This window comes from Leptodactylus fuscus, chromosome 8 (genome assembly GCF_031893055.1).
Source record: "Leptodactylus fuscus isolate aLepFus1 chromosome 8, aLepFus1.hap2, whole genome shotgun sequence".
NCBI lineage: Eukaryota > Metazoa > Chordata > Amphibia > Anura > Leptodactylidae > Leptodactylus > Leptodactylus fuscus.
The window spans coordinates 66,459,930-66,480,958 of record NC_134272.1 but is presented as its reverse complement, the minus strand read 5'-3'; the positions used below and the strand labels follow the sequence as shown (position 1 = coordinate 66,480,958).

General features: G+C 43.0%; 1 protein-coding gene across 11 annotated transcripts in view; it reads right to left on the bottom strand.

The window, feature by feature from the left end:
- The window catches only part of LRRFIP1 (LRR binding FLII interacting protein 1), a 95,120-nt gene that overhangs the window by 51,631 nt on the left and 22,460 nt on the right, over positions 1 to 21,029 (bottom strand). For 9 of the 11 annotated variants that reach the window (XM_075284002.1, XM_075283999.1, XM_075283998.1 and 6 more), the window contains exon 2: positions 71 to 157. In XM_075284002.1, the coding sequence (XP_075140103.1) occupies positions 71 to 157 (87 nt within the window). Of the gene's footprint in view, positions 1 to 70; positions 158 to 13,564; positions 13,863 to 21,029 lie in introns of those variants that run through there. The other 2 variants (XM_075283990.1, XM_075283997.1) reach the window with 1 other exon arrangement.

Sequence of the window (21,029 nt, the reverse complement as noted above, 5' to 3'; positions counted from 1 at the left end):
TTGCAGCATAGTCCTAATGGTCCTCATAGCCTACAATTCAGTGATGATTTAACACTTAGTATAACCTTACCTCTTTTTGCTGTCTCTCCAGTTCCTTCATACGAATCTCTCGGGCTTCAGCGCGTGCTGCCCGCTTGGCCGCCAACCGTGCCTCTGCCTGTGGAAAAATGGGTAAAGCCATTAACACACAATAGATTTGTTTTAGTTGCCTTGGCAGAGTTATGTAGCCCTTACCATAGGAGAAAAATGTGTCATGCCAGTAATTTTCCCAATTTCCATTTTACTTCCATTTATCTCCTGCCATCACATTACATAAAATTATAGCACACACAATTTCTTTAATAAAAAACAAATAGATACAACAAAAACAAAAAAAAAACCCCATACAGATAAGATATAGGATAAAAAAAATTAAATAAGCGATATTCAGCTCACTAACCCATACAAGCCTCTCACCACTCCACTCACAAGGCGCACTCATGGAAAACTGCAGGCCCTTGTTCTCCAGATCACAGGGGGTCCGAGTCCCCCCTATCCAGTGGTTCGCCGATAAGTGTCCTTAGTGTGGAGATCTCCATTTTCTAGAGCTTACTTTACAACCTAGAAGACTTCTCACAGCCGTAGACAAGCATAGGAAGACCTCCTGCCCGTCGCTTCATTCAACAAGGAATTTTATTATTCTCAACCTCTCTCTGCCGCAGTGTTTGCTTTGTTTCGCTAACAGTATTACATCCTAAATAGGTTACAACAGAGAAGTCGCTTTCCAGAATAAATTTGTACTTTCATAAGTATGTGAACACGGTGACTTTATATTTGTGGATTTGCAGTGTCAGGGTTATTATTATCACGTTGTTTTGTGGATTTCTTTGGATTAGGATATTGGTTTGTGTTCCAACCATGTAACAAAACTTTCTGAGCACACACACAATACTGCTGTTTCAGTATAAAAAAAAAAATTGTAAAAACCTAAAGGGTATCCAGTGGACTCCCTTTTAATCTATGGGGTCCACAGGTGACAGGTTTTTTAGCGGACGGGCTTCCACGCAGACAGACAGATTTAAACCTGGTTTCCATAAAACATCAGACATTTGTTCCCTTCTCCCTGAGCTCCTGCCACCTGACAGGCTCCCTGTATATACAAAGACAAGGTTTCCTGTACATGGCAGTCTGAATTCTGCTGACAGATTCTCAGGGAGTTTGGTTGTCCCACCACCGCAGCAGACTAGGAAATAGCGTTGTTAGCAGTTCTCTAATATACAGGTGCAGGTGATAGTTAGACCATAGTTACAGAATCCCTCCTCTAAGCAGCAGGGGTCGTAGGACTGTAGACTTGTAAGGAAATGTGAAGGACTAAGACTCAGTGTAAGTGAGGCCCAAGGCCTTACTCACATGTCAGTGTAGAATCCACAAACTAATATATATATATATATATATATATATATATATATATATATATATATATATATATATATGTTCATTAAATCCACATTCACAAACTGCATCAGAGTTAAAATGTGCAGATTTTATGGCTTTGTGCTTTTATAAAGCTGTGTAAAGTTCATACATCTGTGGTGTTCATTTGCTATTAAATTCTCAATTGCAAGTTAGCTAATAACAGAACTAATAGTGAATTTTTTTAAAGGGAGTCTGTCAGCAGGACAATCCATATTAGACTAGTGACAGTACCATGTAAGGCGGCTTCTACATTTTCCAAAGATGCCTTTCTTATTCTGCACTGAAGCTCCAGGATTTTATTTGTATGCAAATTACTTGAAGAGGGCTTTAGGGGCGTGTCTTCTCCTACTGGGGCTTCACTTTCTGCCCTGGCGGGAGAAGACACGCCCATAAAGCCACTTTTCAGCTAATTTGCATACAAATAAAGACTTTCTTGAAAATGAGGCTGAAATGCAGAATAAGAAGAACATATTTGGAAAGTATAGAGGCCGCCCTACAAGGGACTGTCAGTCTGAGGGAGTTCAGTCAGCAGGAAATCTCTCTCAAATATATTCTAACTTCCAAATTATTTTTTGGGTTTTTTTTGGTTTTTTTTTAATGAAATCCGTTAATAAAGATTCCCATTACACTGTTAAACCCAATTCCTTAATGTACGATCACTGGCGGGGCAACACGGTGGCTCAGTGGTTAGCACTGCAGCCTTGCAGCACTGGAGTCCTGGTGTTTAAATCCTGCCAAGGGCGAAAAAAACCATCTGCAAGGAGTTTGTATGTTCTCCCTGTGTTTGCATGGATTTCCATCCCATATTCCAAAGACATACTGATAGGGAAAAATGTACATTGTGAGCTCTATGTGGGGCTCACAATCTGCAAAAAAAATAAATAATGTACGATCACTGAAAGGACAACTTGTTGAATATCACAGGGGTGACATGCAAGGACTGCAACGTGTCCAACTTCTATGTTATAATAGAGCAGATTGCCATAAGGTTCCTCCAATGAAACATGGAATATTAGGGGGTTTTCAGGCTGGGACAGCCATGTAAATATACTGATGTGCAAAGTCATTGCACGTACTTTCATTCACTGCATCAGCCTTTCTTACAACATATAAGAATGTGTCTCTTCAAGGTAGTACAGAAAAGGAAGACGTGTGCGGGGAGACGCCCCTGAGAGCTCAAACAACCGCCCATAGGAAGGAAGACAACTAATTTAACTTACACATTTCACTAACACAGGAAACCTCGGTATTACTGTGACAACCCAACAACAGTAAATGTAAGAACAATGGAAAGGGATCACCTCACCAACTTCTCTTATATACTGTATGCCTGCAAGACTATCTGTGTGTACTATATGGCAAGTCCTTCAGCCATCCCCCTCTTGTACAGTGCCCAGTGTTATAGTCACATGTTTTTGGGCCATCGTCCAGCTTTCTTATATTCTAGAGATGTCTGTACACATTCAATAAGTCAGCTATCCCCTACATACATATCTCCCATGGGAACACAAGGATTGGACATTGAAATTCAACATGCCCAAATAACTTTGTTCTAAAGTATAAGGAAGGCTAACCCTGGGGACCCAGAAAAGCAGCAATGAATTAGGTAGACCTGACATTATGGAGGCCCCTGCTCAATTGGCAATGGCAGCCATACTGGTCTTAATACAGATTACCCAAAGACATGAACTAACTAAGAAGTAGCCAAATAGTTTGTTAACTCAAGGATTTATACTTACGGATATTTTCCAACGAAATAAAGTGAAAAAGTGTTGATAGTCCATATCATAATATCCATCCAAAAGCATAGCGGTGGCAGACATAGGAAATAAACAAAATGCTGGAGGGGAGCAGAGGTGAGCTCCGGCTCCGAACACATCACCTAAATCAAGGTCTTGTTTGAAAACACTTGAAGATTATTTCCACCCATAATCCAAACACTGGAGCCTGGTACTCCCATCTCTGATGGTGAACAGATCCCTAGACAGACAGCTGGAACATCTCAAGCATCGCACCAGCTCACCAAGGCGGACCAGCTCCTTACACGTCTGCACCACAACCAGACGGACGACCGCCAGTGAAAAATCCCCCAATCTAGGATAGAAACAGTTAACCTACAACATTGTAGGCATGACACCACTAGCAGTACATGGGGAGCCCTTGTCCAATCTATTAAATCAACCCCAATAAAATAACAAGAAATCCACGAGTACATAATACATCTTTATTAAATACCTATTAAAAACACAAATTTTAACCCCTTAAGGACCAGGCTATTTTTTGGTTTCGCATTTTCGTTTTTCCCTCCTCACATTTCAAGAGCCATAACTTTTTCATTTTTCAGTTCACAGAGTCACATGATGGCTTATTGTTTGCGGGACAAATTGTACTTTGTAATGGCACCATTCAATATGCTGTGCAATGTACTGGGAAGCTGGAAAAAAATTCAGAATGAGGTGCAATTGGAGAAAAAATGCATTTGCGCCATTTTCTTATGGGTTTAATTTTTACAGCGTTCACTGTTTGGTACAAATGACATGTTACCTGTGTTCTACGTGTCAGTACGAACGCGGTGATACCAAATTTATATAGTATTTGAAATGTTTTGATACTTTTAAAAAAATGATAAACTTTGCAAAATAGAAAAAAAAATTTGTGTCATCATGTTCTAACACCTGTAACTTTTTCATATTTCCATGTATGGAGCTGGTTGTGGTGTCTTTTTATGCGGGACAAGATGACGTTTCTATTGATACCATTTGGCGAAAGATCTGATGGTTTGATCACTTTTTATTCAATTTTTTATAGGAGGCAAAGTGTTGAAAAAAACGCTTTTTGGCTGTTTTTATTTTTTTTGCCGCTACGCCGTTCGCAGTATGGGATAAATGTTTTAATATTCTAATAGTTCGGGCATTTTGGAGCGCGGGGATACCTAATATGTTTATGTTTAATGTTCTTTAATTACTTTTATAGCTAATCTAGGGAAAGGGGGGTGATTTGAACTTTTATATTTTTTTTTATTTTTTTAATACTTTTAAAAACTTTTTTTTTTCTTCTGTTACATTTATGATCAGACCCCTTAGGTACCTTGAAACCTAGGGGGTCTGATCGCTCATACTATTCACTGCAATACTACAGTATTGCAGTGAATAGGAAAATCGCAGTACTTCTATTAGAGGCTGCCTCTGGCATCGTCTAATAGATCTAGTGCAGAGACAAGCCTGGAAGCCTTCAATAGGCTTCCGGCTGTCATAGCAACCGATCACCGCCCTCATGTGACGTTCAGGAGGGCGGCGATCGGCGAAACATGGCGGCAACCATGCCGCCGGCGCCGTTTACACACTGCGGTCACGTTTGACCGCAGTGTGTAAAGGGTTAACAGCAGCGATCGGCTCGGGCACCGACCGCTGCTGTTAGTGTCAGGTCCTGGCTGTATGATACAGCCGGCATCTGCCGTGTATGGAGCGAGCTCAGCGTGTGAGCTCGCTCCATACATCCCCATGCGACCCATGACGTACAGTTACGTCAAGGGTCGCTAAGGGGGAAGAAAAGAGAATACAGAAGAAGATGGCAGATGAGGACATATCGATCAAATCGAAGTGCCTCAAAAACAATGCCCATAGGTGTAAAGGTAGGCATCAAAGTGACCAAACATACATTATCAACCGTACAAGTCCATATAGCATCAGACATATTGGTCAACAATCATATAAGATCCATCAGGAAAAGAGGAAGCAAATGCATGGTGCTGACCACAATACCCAAGGTGTGCCTCGCCTGGGGGGGAAACAGGATATAAACAGGCCCGTCCTTCAAGATGCCTGTTCAAGCCTGTATGGTTTTAGAACATTATTTTCTATGACCACATACACACAGTATTATGACAGATCTTGTAGGAGGAGGGGGCCACAAGCCCAGGGGCAAAATTCAGGACAAGTGCTATTATTGTCAAGTTTCTGGCACAGATTCACTAAATGAAATGAATGTGTCAGTGCCGTATTTCTGCGAACCTACAGATGCTCATGTCTGTCCATATAGTCTTATACCTAGGGTATATCTGCCAAACACTGATCCATGGGAGGAACCAAACTGTGCAATGATGGAGTTCCTCGGGTTTATATTGCACCCACAATGGGGAAACTTACTGAAAAAGCCACATTTATAAAGCCCCTTGTCCCAACAAAGAGGACATTGTCTTCACGGGACATTCTTTAGCAGCATGCACATTAAACTCCAGGGATTTCACCAATATATTACACTGCCATGTTAGGTGACATGTATAAGTAATGTGACACATGAAGGCTAGAACCAACAAGCTGGCAATAAGCAGTCACATGTGCGATCACAAGCAGTCACATTCCTCAGATTCTGTGAGAACCGCTCCTGCTGTGTGACATAGCCTTTATCTTTTATAGGAAAAAAGTCACGCAACTAAAAAGATAAAGAAAGTTGCGCCATGTGACTGGAGTTTTAGCTAGCTCTGTCCCAAGAACAAAAATTGTTACCGTATCAATTGTCTCCTGAACATATGTGACATACTAAGTAGGTCCCCCTCTCCTTCTGCCTCTACCCCCTTCCCCCATAGATTGTAAGCCCTCGTGGGCAGGGCCCTCTACCCCACTGTGCCAGTTGGTCACTGTTAGTATTATATCTACCTGTATATTTTGTGTATTGTATGTAACCCCCAAATGTAAAGCACCATGGAATTAATGGTGCTATATAAATAATAATAATAATAATAATAATAATAATAATAATAATAAGTAGGCGCTTGCGGTCAGAGTGAATGCAAACCTGGTACAAAACAAATCCCTGGAAGAAATCTACTGCACGCACATCTTCAGGTTATTGTATATTAAAGTCTATGGAAGTTCTTGTTTTCTGACTATTAAAAAAAAAAAAAAAAAAAAAAAAAAAAACAAACAAACCCTGGAGTCTTGAACAAGTTTCTAAAGTTTACAGTCATTTGTATGGTCCTTGGCTGGAGACTGAAGTGAATGAGTTTTCCACATTCTTGAAACCCCATCCAGACTTAGTTCTGCAGACAGATAAGAGGTAGATACAGATCCAGACAATCCTCCATACACTAAACAGCCTGGACTACAGTAACAAAGCAGAAAAGATGTGACAGCTACTGTTGGAGTATTTCGCTCACAAAGCATATCCTAGATTGGATACAATAGTATTCACCTGAAACCTTAGAGCACAGCCAGTTCTGTAACTGTAGGCTGCGGTTACTTGCACCCAGGGGAATACAGGCCAGAAAATCTGGTCCGTACATCAGCGGGATTCCGTGGCCAGAACCCAGTAAGGAGACAAAGTCCAAAGCAACATGGTGATCCAGGACGCTAGGAGTCCCTGCCTGTTATACTATAGAAAGTATAGGGCATCCCAGCATCACAGATCATTAGGATGATAGGAGTCATGGGCTCCCAACCAGATTCAGACACAAATGTGGACAATAAATGGTCTAGATTTTCCTCACTGTATTTGCCCATATACATGCAACCATATAGTCTGGACAAGCACAAACATTACATATCACAAAACCCCAGGACAACCAATGTGTAATAAAGACAGAAATGTATTCACTCATAGCAATAGGAGTTTTCTCTTGGACAACTAGAAATGGGTGTATCTGGCTAGAGCGGAGTACTCAGATTTGGGAGTAGTAGCCCTGATTTTTGGCAGCTCCACCCTAGTTTGAGGCTATTATGCATCTCAAAATTAAACTTGACACTTCATGCATTAACAAAACTCTGGAACAGAATGTTAACTTGACCATCATTGAAATGTCAAGTAAATATTGCTTCATCTTGACATACCATAAGTTTCTTTTCATTTTACAAAGACTGGAGGGGTTTTCTCACTACCTATCCCCTATACAAAGGTATAAGAGTCTGGAATATCCAGAGAGAACGGGGGTTCATGTGCAAATGAAGTGTCGGGGTGTATAAATAACCAGCGCTCCATTCACTTCTATAGGACTGAGTGACGTTGTGCTTGGTGATCTGCATCCGTCCCATAGACGTCCTACCACTTCACAAAGAGGAAACTCTGGGAAGCAAGGCCTTGTGGATGGACCCTCAGTTATCAGGCGCCCATTTTCTAACTTAGGGGATGTTTTGGCCATGGGTAAAGCCTCTTTAGGTTATGGCCACATAATTCAAGTTCACAGCAGGTTGTTCCACCACTGCCATTCAGTTGAATAGTTATCCTTATCTGTAGCTGTCATCACAAAGCAGAAAGGGGTGCAGAGAAAGGGATTCCTCACCTGGCATTGCAAGAAGAAATCGCCATTAGAGATGAGCGAACACTGTTCGGATCAGCCGTTCCGAACAGCACGCTCCCATAGAAATGAATGGAAGCACCTGGCACGGCGACCGGCCGCCGGCAAAGTGTACGTGCCAGGTGCTTCCATTCATTTCTATGGGAGCGTGCTGTTCGGAACGGCTGATCCGAACAGTGTTCGCTCATCTCTAATCGCCATCTCTCTTCAGACCACCTCTGTAAATTTAGGCAGCAAGAATTTTTTTTTGTGCAACCTGCAGAATCTAGATTTTTGCCTTCCCTTTGTTTTATCTCTATAAATATTAATTTTCACTCTTACACTGGTTTTTTTTTTTCTTTTTGCTGTGATTTTCATAAACACTGTGAGGCCTGGTTCACATCTGAACATGGGTTTCCGCTTGGGAACCCCTTCGAAGGGAAACCTAATGTGCATAAAAAAACGGTTAACTTAGGAAACAATACTGAAAGGGTAGGGGGAAAAAAAAGCCCATCAAAAATATTTTTTTTTTTTTAGAAAAAATACTAGCGCAAAAAACTTACATCCTTCCTGAGAGAAAAGGGTGCACGGTAACAAGCTACGTTTAAGGAAGCATGGACATTCCGAAACGCGTCAGTTAGCACTTAGTAATGCTGCTTAAACTCGTTTGAAACTTTGTTTCTTGTTTTATGGCTGAATATATTAAACAGTTAAATTTTATTATTGAGATTCGGACTGCTGGAGTTTTACAACTTCATCTATGCACAGATACAATCCCTGTCGGCCCAGGGCGCACTTCAGGAAGAAAACGATGAGAACGATATCCAGCAGCCACAATTTCTAAAAATTGTTGGTATTGGTATTGAAGATAAAACATACCATATATACTCGAGTATAACTCAACCCGAATATAAGCAGACCCCCAAATTTTACCACAAAAAAAAACAGGTAAAACTTATTGACTCAACTATAAGCCGAGGGTGGAAAATGCATGACATTCTGTTTGTGCTCATGTTAATCCTAGCCGGCTTCAGGCCTATATGGTAAAATCCCAGATGTCACGTGGTCTGGGATATTACCATATAGGCCCAAAGCCTGTGGTAGTAGTAATAGCCTGTCACTGCTAGCACAGGCTTTGGGCCTGTATGGCAACAGGCTGCTACTGCTACCATAATGCTTTGGGCCTGTATGATAATGCCCCAGATGTCTGGGGGCCGGAACTGGAGCGGAGGACCGCTACAAGGAGTCAATACGGTTGAGTCAATTACCGTATTGACTCGAGTGGTAATTGAACTGGTCCGCAGTAAAAGACATCTGTGGGAGGCCCCTGGAACAGGGCCGCCTTAAGATGTTTTCAAGGCAGAGAAGATGCTCTGGAAACATCTTGGGGCGGTCCTGGAGGCAGCGCTGCCTCACCACTCACCTATCGCTGCTCCAGCAGCCTCCCACAGATGTCTTTCACTGCAGACCAGTCATGTGACATTTTCAATTACTGTATTGACGCACTTATAAGCCGAGGCGCACTTTTTCAGCACAAAAACTGTGCTGAAAAACTCGGCTTATATGGTAGGTTATCTTACGTGGCAAAAATGGTTTCCATTGTAAAAGGAATGCGTCCTAGCTGGCTAAGATAACCTATGTGTTAACTTCTATACCAATAACAGTGGATTTTTAGACATTGTGGCTGTTGGATATTCTCATTGTTAACTTAGGAAACCCCCGGACCCCATAGACTATAATGGGGTTTGTGTGGTTTCTGCATGAAAAAATGTGGAGAGAAAAGTGCTGTTTTCAGGACTTTTCTCTCTGCATTTTTCATGCGGACAGAGGAAAGGAATAGCCAAAATGGAGATGTCAACCAGGCCTCAAACCATTGTTTTTTATAGTTATCTTTTGTACTTAACAGCAAACAAGCCTAAAAAAAATACAAAAAGAAATTGTATTCACAAACACACAAGTGTGAGAGACAAGGATCTATAACAAGTGCCTACAGAGACTTGTAAGAACCTGACAGACAACTATTATGACTATGAGCAAGCAGCTCTGTCTACTGGATGTATTGCAGCAACAAGCAGATAATACAGCGCTGTAAGTTCCTTTTATATTAGCCATATAGTTATGACAAATGCCCAAGTAATGATAGCCCTGCCACGATGCTACGGTGATTCAGTCATTTTATAGAAGAACTAAACACCACTGCCAGCAGTACTCCACCCAGCCGGGTCCAGCCGTGAGACTGTGTATACACATGTGCCGCCAAGCGCCACGCTCCTGCGATGTCTGGCTATACAACACACTCTGGAAAAGAGCATGGGATACAGAAAAGTTATATATAGTTGATTTAGGCTCGGACTATACAAAGACAGCGGTTACACAATGCTTCAAGGAGCAAAAGAACTGAGGAGTCTGTGCACGACACAAGGAGTTAAAGAACATCAGACAAAAAACAAGTGCCCTGAAATAGGTATAACAGTATTAGTTTTATCCTGGAGTGCTCCTTTAACTATGGAAGTTGCTACACAATTACCATTGTATCCCAATGGAAACCTCTATGGGATTTGTACAACTTCAATAGCTGTCAGGCCAAACAGTACCAGACCCTTCTAGTGGCTGATGATCAAGGGATCATGGAAGACGTAACCTGACAAATGTACTGTAACTCACACCAAAAAACTGGAGAGTTATACCTGAAACCTACGGTACTTCCCAACTGGTGTACATATCATTTCAAGTGCAGAGGACCTCCCGTGTTACAACAGAAATATCTGGAGACCACTACCTCTTAATTCAGAAGAATCTCCCGCCAGCGGTCTTAATATGATGACCAGTCTTGATTAATTTTTCTGCAGTTTTTTTTTTTTTTTTTTTTTTTTTACCTGGGGCCTAAATCTGTTTTCCTATCTCAGGGTTTCACCTGTCTTCCTGTCTCCTCTCCCCTCTACTTTCTGGTTTCATGACACATTGGTGGGTAGGATTAACCTGTGTGATGGCTCACTCAAGCCTGAGACTACATTGAACACTTATGTCTGGATCTACATACAGAGATAACAGGCATTGAGCAAGCACTGTTCTTGCCCTGAAGCTTATTGCACTTTGCAGAGCTGACAGAAGGCTCCATTAGATGTCAGTCACAGTGAAGAGAATAGATGTGGACAGACCAGCCCAGTCATAGTGATAGATCGTAGAGATGGTATGAAACCTAGACAACAAGCTGTAAACAATGAGGAGGCAAAATCATCAGGATCTGACAAATGAGCAAAATAGATAAAACACTTCATGTAGCTTAAACAACAACATTAACTATGATCCTTGAGATGGGAATACGGCTTCAATGTATCCCTTACATACATACAACCAGGGCGCCCAGGGTCCGCTTTCTGACTACCCACACCCTATTCCAAACAAATGCCTAGGATTCACAGAGTGTCCTGAAGTTTTAGCATTGGCCAAAAACTCTGCACTTGTGATCTGCCGCATCACTTCCAAAATTCTCTGAGACGGGAAAAGGCAAAGTGACAGAAAGCAATATCTACTATTATAGCTAAATAATGGCCGCTGACGGGCTTCTCGGAGGAGTATAGAACAGTACAGGACCCTGGAAAGAGACAGTAGGGTTGTACAAGAGCAAACACCGGTTTGAACGGTTACGGCTGTGACACATTTGTATTGTAACTCTTATGCTTGGCACGTGGGTCAATGGCACTGCTGTGTGCCAAACTATATTATATATAATCCTACATGGCTGGTGCGGTGGTGACACCACTGACAGGTCTGTATTGATGTCACCTTATGGACAAATGTAGTGGAGCAATGTGTCGGGTGTTTACAATTGTAGCGATTCTAATGCCAAATGTAATACTGGTGTTATATAGAGATATGTGCTTATTGTAGCACTGGTGTAATATAGAGGTGTGTGCTTATTGTAGCACTGGTGTAATATAGAGGTGTGTGCTTATTGTAGCACTGGTGTTATATAGAGGTGTGTGCTCATTGTAGCACTGGTGTTATACAGAGATATGTGCTTATTGTAGCACTGGTGTTATATAGAGGTGTGTGCTAACTGTAGCACTGGTGTTATATAGAGGTGTGTGCTTATTGTAGCACTGGTGTTATATAGAGGTGTGTGCTTACAATTGCAGCAACTGTAATACCGCTGTTATATAAAGGTGCTGTATTAATAATGACAGGAGTGTCTGTGGGTACAATGGGTGAGGAGCCCTGCAGCCTAATGAAACTCTTACCTAATATGTGAGAATAACATCCGCTCCTAGACTTGTAGAAAGCTTTACACAGTCACTGTAAAGTGTCTATGTAGAGGATCTGTGTTGGCTCCACCACGTATAAAGCTGCAGCACCGGAGCCGTGGCCTGCTTATCCTGTACAAGCACATTGCTGCACTCACAACTTCCTGTTACTCAAACTATGAGAGCAGCAATGGAGTAAGCGCCCAGGACGTACAGCAGAAACCACAAAATGTGCAAAAATACACTAAAGTGAAGTTAAAGTGCGTAATAAACTGCCTGAGCCAGGGCATACATCCCTCTCCTGCTTGTGTCCTCTACATCAAGGCAACTACATGTGCCACCATGATCCACCCCGTCACCTGTATACAGAAACTTCACCGCATCCAGCGACAGAGGTATTTATTTATACAGGTGCCCTGGTGGATCAGGACAATACTACAGAGTGACCATGAAACAGGATGATGGCAATGCCAAGATCACAAGACCACAGGAAGGTAAGACTATGGGGGTGGGAGATTGTTTGGGAAGCTGCAGATGAGCGGATTAAACAGCCTTCCGCCATATAATAAAATAGGAGTACTGAAGATAAACTGGCATTCTGTATAGCGTTCTCTTAAAGGGGTGTTCCAGGCGCAAATGGGATTTGGATACTGGTGACCTATTCACATGATAGGTGATCTGTGGGCGTTTGACAGTGAGACCCTTGCACAGATCAGATGTTTCGGCGACCTCCAGGTGCCGAAAACTGCTGCTGCCCCAGTCAGTCCATTTTTGAGAAAAGTAGTGAGCAGGGCGCAGGGAGAACATGTCAAAGAGGCTCCACATTTACACCCATTCATGCCAGAAAACCAGCATTAATAGGTTAATAAATTCCCCCAATTACGTAAATCTGGTAATAAATAGGTTTCTGGGAAAGTTGGGCGATAGTCAATATGGCTTGTATTAAAGGAGTATTCCCAATCCACAAGATATGTCATCCCCTCTACCTCATAGATTGTAAGCTCTTGTGAGCAGGGTCCTCAGTCACATTGTGTGAAATGACGTTCTTTGTAATGTATCTTTGTCTGTATTTGAACCCTACAAATTGTACAGCGCTGCGGAATATGTTGGCGCATTATTATTATAAATGTCTGATAGCTGGGGGTTTATCTAAAGAATAGGGGTCCCCCACCCCCCCACGTGGCCTCGGTGCCAGGAGATGTACTTGTACTTGTGCAGCTCAATTTGCTTCTATAGTTGTTCCAAAAATAACCGCCCTCACTGGCTCTGCTATTTCCAGAACTCCTATAGAGGCGGCCATGAGCCCACACCTCTCACTCACAGCAATGGGGACCCCTGGTCTACAGGTGGTGGTCTCACACATATCAGAGATCCCTTTAAGACGTATCACTCAGCTTTCCTATGCACCTGAATGACACCTTCCTAAGGGTACTTGTGGGACAGTGGATCATCCATATAATTCTGGTTACTCCTAAGCAAACTTCTAGCAGGCGCGGTTATGCCTGAGGAGAGCTGGGCAGATGTCACTCAGGACACTTAGAAAGCTGGGTGACAGCAGTAGCAGTAGTAGTATAAGCATGGCGGTGTCAGCTCTTACCACACTCTGAGCCTGCGGGCTGAGGCAGTCCGAGATGTCCTGCATGGCTGCGTCTTCCTGCCTCCTCACAGAGTCTCATTCACACTTGGAGATGGTTGTTTCGTGCACTTTCCGTGTAACAATCCCCCGGGCGATCAGCTGTGATGTGCCGGGCTCGGGAGCAGGTGGTGCGGACTGTGGAGGGTCTGTCAGCGGGCAGGAGCGGACATGGGAGCCCTCAGGTGTCCTCTCACTGCAGGCCCAGCTCTCCCTCACCGCCCGCACAGGTAACAGCAGTGACCGTGTCCGCGGCCGCCAGGACAGTGCAGGGAGGTGCAGGAAGGAGCGCGCACGGGCGCCAATTTCCTCCTGTGACTCAGCGCCCGCCCCTTACACTGGAGGCTTTATGACACCTCCCGCGGCCCTGACAACCTGTGCTGGAGTCCCCGCTGCCGCCCCCTACCGCCGGCACCCCGCAGCACACACAGGGCGGCTCTGCTGAGGCTTGTGGTGCCTCCATACAAGACACATATTTACCAACAGGGCCGAAGTTTTTACCCTCCGTGCACAAGATTTTACCTCACGCGCGACAAACTTATTTCCAATAGTATTTTCAACGGCAATAGAAAGTGTAAGACTGTTCTGGATGTATTCACACAGGTAACCATTGCAGATAAACTACACGCAGATTTGATGCGTTTTTTGATGTAGGTGCTTAATTTGAGTTGTGTTTGGTAGCACAGTCTGCACAATGTGAATGCACTCTAAGCCCAGAGCCCCACGGGACGGAAACGCCACAGGACAAATCGCGGCATTTTACAGTAAGCGCAAAGTGGATGGGAGTCTAGCAAATCCCATGCCCACTTTACGATAAATACCGCGCCTCAATTTCCAAAACCAGCACAGTTTTGGAAATCACAGCATGTCGATGACACCTACGGAAACACCGGTGGTTTCCCTATAGATATAATTGTAACATAAAGTCCGCAGAGGAACACGCCACAAACTTTCTGTCTAAAATGCTGTGGGAAGAACCGCGATGTGTTGCCGCCGCGGTTTTTCCCACAGCACTTGAATGTCCCATGGGGCCTTCGCCTTACACTGGGTTCACACTACTGTAGCCTCTCCATTATTGTGCTTAGTTGGAGGACCAAAACAATGGAGAGGCTAAAATGGCAGCCACACACACGGTCAGACGGACTCCAGTGAGATTTTCCTGCGAGAAACTAATGTTGTTCTCTGTTATTCAGGTCTGATGTGGGACCCAAACATCAGAGACCCGAATGGTTAAAACAGCGGATACACGCAGACCTCATTGACTATAATGGGGTCCATTTGGTGTCCGCCATTTCAGAACTGAGACCAGCAGGAAGAAAAGGGTACATTCACACGTAAGTAAGTTGCCACGGATTTGGGGGTGGCTTCCTCCCCTGAATTCATTGTAGATTCCGCCCCAAATCTGCCTCCCATTGTCCTAAAGTTTTCGTGCAGAAATCCGATGGACCCCATTATAGTTTATGGGATCCGCAGGTAACCAATTTTTAAATGGATTGGGTTTCCATTTTTTGGGTCACCAAGCAAACCTGAAAAACAGAAACCTGAGCGCCGGTGTGAACCTAGCATAAGCTAAGGCCCCACATAGCGTTTTTTTCTTCAGCGTTTTTCTCTGCTTTTTTTCCGTTCCCTATTGAATATATAGGGACAATGCTCATGATTCCCCCACCACCATTTTTCCCACAGCTCTTTTTTTCCCCAATGTGTTCATGAGATTTACCAGAATTTCATTCACTTGCTGGTAATGTAAAACACATTTATTTCAGCTACAGCAGCCAAAAATGCAAAGTGCGCTTTAGCCTTAGGCCAGGACCCCACGGGTTGGAAATGCCGCGCTTTTCCCTCAGTGGAAACACCGCAGGAAAAATTGTGGCGTTTTACAGTAACTGCAAAGTGGATGGGATTCTTGTGAATCCCATGCCCACTTTGCGGTAAAAACTGTGGTGCGAACATGCAGCGATTTCCAAAACCAGCGCGGTTTTGGAAATCGCAGCATGTCAATTATATCTATGGAACCGCCAGCAGTTTCCCATAGATATAATTGTACCAGAAAGTCCGTGGAGGAAAACTCTGCAAATTTTCTGTTTAAAGTGCTGTGGGAAGAACCGCAATGCGTAGCCGATGCGTTTTTTCCTGCAGCGCTTTAATGCTGCAGGACATCTCGTTGAGCCTTAGCCTTAATGTTGTTTCTAACCATGCATTAACTGATGCATGTGAACATACACTTATGTTTACATATATTTTAAAGAGGATCTTTCATGTCCTTAGGCACATACGGTTTTATATACCACACTGTCCGTTTCCCGTTATGTGCCCTGGGGCAAGAGATATCAGTGTCCTTACCGATATCTCTTCACCGTCAGAAGGGCGCTCTTGACAGTCTAGCCAGGCTGTGAGGAACGCCGACCCCTGACTGTACGCGTCCATAGCTCTTTATTGTAAGAGGGGTCATTCCTTATCCCTCATTCACATCTACGTTCAGTATTCCGTTCGGGGAGTCTGTATGGGGACCCCTTGAATGGAATACCGAACGCAAGTGCTGTGCAGTGAAAGCACACAGACTCCATAGACTATAATGGGGCCCGTGTGCTTCCCACGCGCTGCCCGCACGAATCATGTGGGCAGGAAAGTAGATTGCAAATTACTTTTCTGTCCGCATGATCCCTGCTGAGATCTGGCGGCAAGAACACAGGCCCCATTATAGTCTATGGGGTCCGTGTACGGGGTCCGTGTACTTTTACTGGCACATTGCTTACAGTTGCGTTCGGTATTCCGTCCGGGGGTCTTCATGTGGACTTCTACAGACGGAATCCAAATGCAGATGTGAACAAATCCTTACCGCCCAGCAATGACGCTAAGCGGTGATGAATGCCCCCCTGACAGTGCTAGTCCATAGATTAGTACTGGAGGGCGTTCTTTGCCGCTTAGCGTCATTGCTGGGTGGTAAGGAACGCCTTCTCTGACAGTACAGAACTATGGACAAGTACTGTCGGAGGGTGGGGGGGCGTTCCTCACAGCCCGGCTAGATTGTCAGGAACGCCCTTCTGAGGGTAAAGAGATATCGTTAAGGGCACCAATATCTCTTGCCCCGGGGAACATAATGGGAAAGCCGACAGTGCCTGAGGACATGAAAGGTCCTCTTTAGGCAGATTTTTTATTTGATATGTCAGAGTCTGTGAGAAGTCATTTATGAACTGCCATTGTGTTCTCTCTTTTCCAATAGGAAACAGAGTTTAAGTGCAAAACCATTGCTGTTGGCCACATGGAGGTAAGCACTAAGCACCATTGAGCGAAGCTGTATCTGTGTGTTGAGCTCACAGCATATACTGAAATGCTGGAGCTATCAGAGTTTCAGGATGGGGTTTTTGTTGCGGATTTCAGACTGGAAAATAATCCATGTAAACATACCCAGTGAGCATGCTGCCAAAACAGAGTCAAGTCATCTATCATGTGCGGCTTCTACTAATGTCTGCAGTAAAAAAGTTACATACAACTTTCAGCCTTCAACTCAAATTCTACAGGTTCGTATTTCTTACAACTGTAAGTAACTTTAATGGTGTTTGGGTTTCTGCCATTTTTAGGGCCCCTTCATACGGAGTTTACGCTCCGTGTATTCTGTACATTTTACATGTGTAAAAATACACGTGTAAAATGTAGTTAGCCATTGACTTCAATGCCATGTTCGTATAACGTGCGTCTTTTTGCATGCGTGCAAAAATACGCGCGTTATACGAAAAAGCCATTGAACTTAATGGCTAACTACATTTTACACGTGTATTTTTACACGTGTAAAATGTACAGAATATACGGAGCGTAAACTCCGTGTGAAGGGGCCCTTATACTCAAGCCACAGAAGAGAAAAGTCCTCCTTGCAGAACTTTTCTCTCTGCCGATTTTTAACGGAATTTGCGATGGAGATTCAGATACAGATGTGAATGTAGCCTTTTGTATCTCTTATATCTCTCACCTAGGATTGGTGGAGGTCTGACCGCTAAGAGTGGGGATGTTTTACTCCAGTTAAGAGTAAAACACCCTCGTTCTCAGGATCAGTGGGGGTCTCAGTGGTCAGACCTCTACCAGTCTTTATTCATTCCCCTGTTGATGCAAGATGTGCCTGAATTATGAAGAGGCCAAGATTAAAATCTTCCCCATCTGTGTCAGTCAGGAACATGTGTAGATCTTGCATATGACTCACACAAATTTGTTCACCTGAGTCGTCCCACTCACCCACTTTCATAAAAAGTGGGTACAGAACCAACAACCAAAAAAGGTTGTGCAGCACTTTTATGGCACTCTACACCAGCAAACTAATGTCATCAATGGGTTAGTAAATTGCATGAGTGAACACTGTTCGGATCAGCCGATCCGAACAGCACGCACCCATAGAAATGAATGAAAGCACCTGTGACGCCGGCCGGCCGCCGGCAAAGTCAGCGTCACAGGTGCTTCCATTCATTTCTATGGGTGCGTGCTGTTCGGATCGGCTGATCCGAACAGTGTTCGCTCATTTCAAAGTATGACTGCGACTATGAAGGTACGGAAAATCAGATCCCCGCCAATGTGATATTGATGATCTTTCCCATGGATAGGTAATAAATATTAAAGTCTTAGAATCCCCATTTAACCCTTTTCTGCCCAGTAAACATAAAAAATAAATAACAAAAGCATTGTGTAAACAGGTCACCAGATAAGCAGCAGGAGCTGACTGTGAATGACAGAAGACATCTCGCTACAATAGCCGGGGTCAGATAATTACACGTTTTATAACATTTTCTGCATTTTTACAAGCAGTTGTGACGATAAATATCAGACAGAGCTGAGGACATCTGCAGCCTACAAGACTGGGGCTGACCTCAGCACTTCTTCATTCAGGAGCTTGTCACTGGTAACTGAGTGTGATTCCTACCTCATATGGCATACTGGATTATATCCAGCAGACATCCAGAGCTGTGATGTAATAGGGTAAGGGACAGAGAGGCCAAAGTCTTGGTACCTTGCCTGCCTATGCACAGCCAGCATAATCCAGTTGGACAGAGATAAGTCCTGGTTTTTATTTCATCTTCCCTTCATTATATTGTCCATGAAGAAAATGAAAAATGTCTACTTGGGAAATCCCTGCAGCAAAGGCCAAGTCCTTGTATAGGGGAAATACTAGGGAATCCCTTACACCCTGCACCTTGGTTTAGCCAGCGACAATCGGATTGCGGCTTATTTAGAGGGATCGCTTCTAGTATCGGCACAACTGTAACATTTGTCATCCAAAGTATTATTCCCATTGTAACAAAAGTAAAGCCTATTTCCAATAATGAGTTTTCTGCAACAAACCGTTATGGTCTTTGGTCATATTAATCATAGCGATCGGATCAGAACCTGCTTTAGTATAGATATTTATTAAGGGTGACCATTTCAGCCATTGACACATGATTATCATTAGTATTCTTGGCCGAATCTACGTATGAATCCAGCCTTAACATGTCCTGTACTATACCGCTATACAGTGTCCCTCACTACTGTATACCAGTATGCAGCCAGCCTAGGAAGTCTATTTATAATATTCGGAGTCAGGCCGAGGGCTACTGAGAACTCCCAGAGACACACCCGACCCTGGCTATTTTTATATATACCTCTTGACAAGCAGTCTGGGAAAATAGGCAGGGAGGAGAGGAAAAGTGTAGACTCAAATCCCATATAAAGAATATAACTAAGCCACAGAAGTTGGCAGATGCGTAGGAATCCTGATGAAATGACATACGTTTCTTATTTCTGTCTATTATGAGTATTCCATGGTGACGCTTGGTTAAATGACGGAACCAATGTGTCGCATGTCGCCAATTATGTTGGTGACGTGAGATCAACCATGTTGGAATTTTTTTCAGCTTTTTTACTTGTAAGCAAACCACTGAAGTTGCAAAACAGTTAGAGCCCGTGCACACAGAGTTTACGTGCGCAAATTTTAGCATATTACACGTGTAAAAATAGCAGTCCCATTGACTTGAATGGAATTTTTTACACGTGTAAAAAACGCATAACGTTTTTTGGCGCATTTTTTACACATGTAAAAATTTCCATTCAAGTCAATGGGACTGCTATTTTTACACGTGTATTCTATACACGTGTATTATGCTAAAATGCGCGAACGTAAACTCCGTGTGCACGGGCCCTTACAGTAAAATCCCAGTAAAGCCCATGTACAAGACATTTCAATAGAAAGGCCGTTGAGACAAAGCCATTTGGGGTGAGTACTGTTTTTTGGAAACTTTTCCTCTGCAACATGTCAATGAAATTTTAGAATCAGATACTTTATTATTATTGTTAGTTATTAGTTATTTATTTTTTTGTTTCATTATTTTATAATCTTTATTAATATTTAGTATTATTTTATTATTATTTGATATTATTATTATTGTTTTTATTATTGTTTTTTTTTAGTTTTATTACAGATTTCAGGTTCCCAATAGCGCACGATTTCTGTTATCCAGGTTTCCGTTTTCTGCTGGCAGAAGACGGAAACCTACATTCACTGTCCGGCCGTGAGCACCCGTGAGCGTTTTGTGCTCTCCGCGGCAAAAACGTTTTTTTTTAACTGGACACAAAGTCCTGCATGTCTGACTTTGTGTCCGGTAAAAAAAACTGTTTCGCCTCGGAGAGCATAAAACGCTCACAGCCGGACACTTTTCAAACATTCAAATGAATGGGTTTGAAAAATGACTGCAAGTTTCAATCTCCTGCCCATTTTCGGGCAAGAAACGGAAACCTGCATAACGGAGACCAGTGCGCAGGTGTGAACCCGCCTTCACATCAATAAAAATCCACAAAGAAAAGAAAATTGAATAAAAATGTACAAAAATGGATATCTACAAAATACTGACTATATATACAGTCCTATGAAAAAGTTTGGGCACCCCTATTAATCTTAATCATTTTTAGTTCTAAATATTTTGGTGTTTGCAGCAGCCATTTCAGTTTGATATATCTAATAACTGATGGGCACAGTAATATTTCAGGATTGAAATGAGGTTTATTGTACTAACAGAAAATGCGCAATATGCATTAAACCAAAATTTGACCGGTGCAAAAATATGGGCACCTCAACAGAAAAGTGACATTAATATTTAGTAGAGCCTCCTTTTGCAAAGATAACAGCCTCTAGTCGCTTCCTGTAGCTTTTAATCAGTTCCTGGATCCTGGATGAAGGTATTTTGGACCATTTCTTTCTACAAAACAATTCAAGTTCAGTTAAGTTTGATGGTCGCCGAACATGGACAGCCCGCTCTCAAATGATCTGAAAACAAAGATTGTTCAACATAGTTGTTCAGCGGAAGGATACAAAACGTTGTCTCAGAGATTTAACCTGTCAGTTTCCACTGTGAAGAACATAGTAAGGAAATGGAAGACCACAGGGACAGTTCTTGTTAAGCCCAGAAGTGGCAGG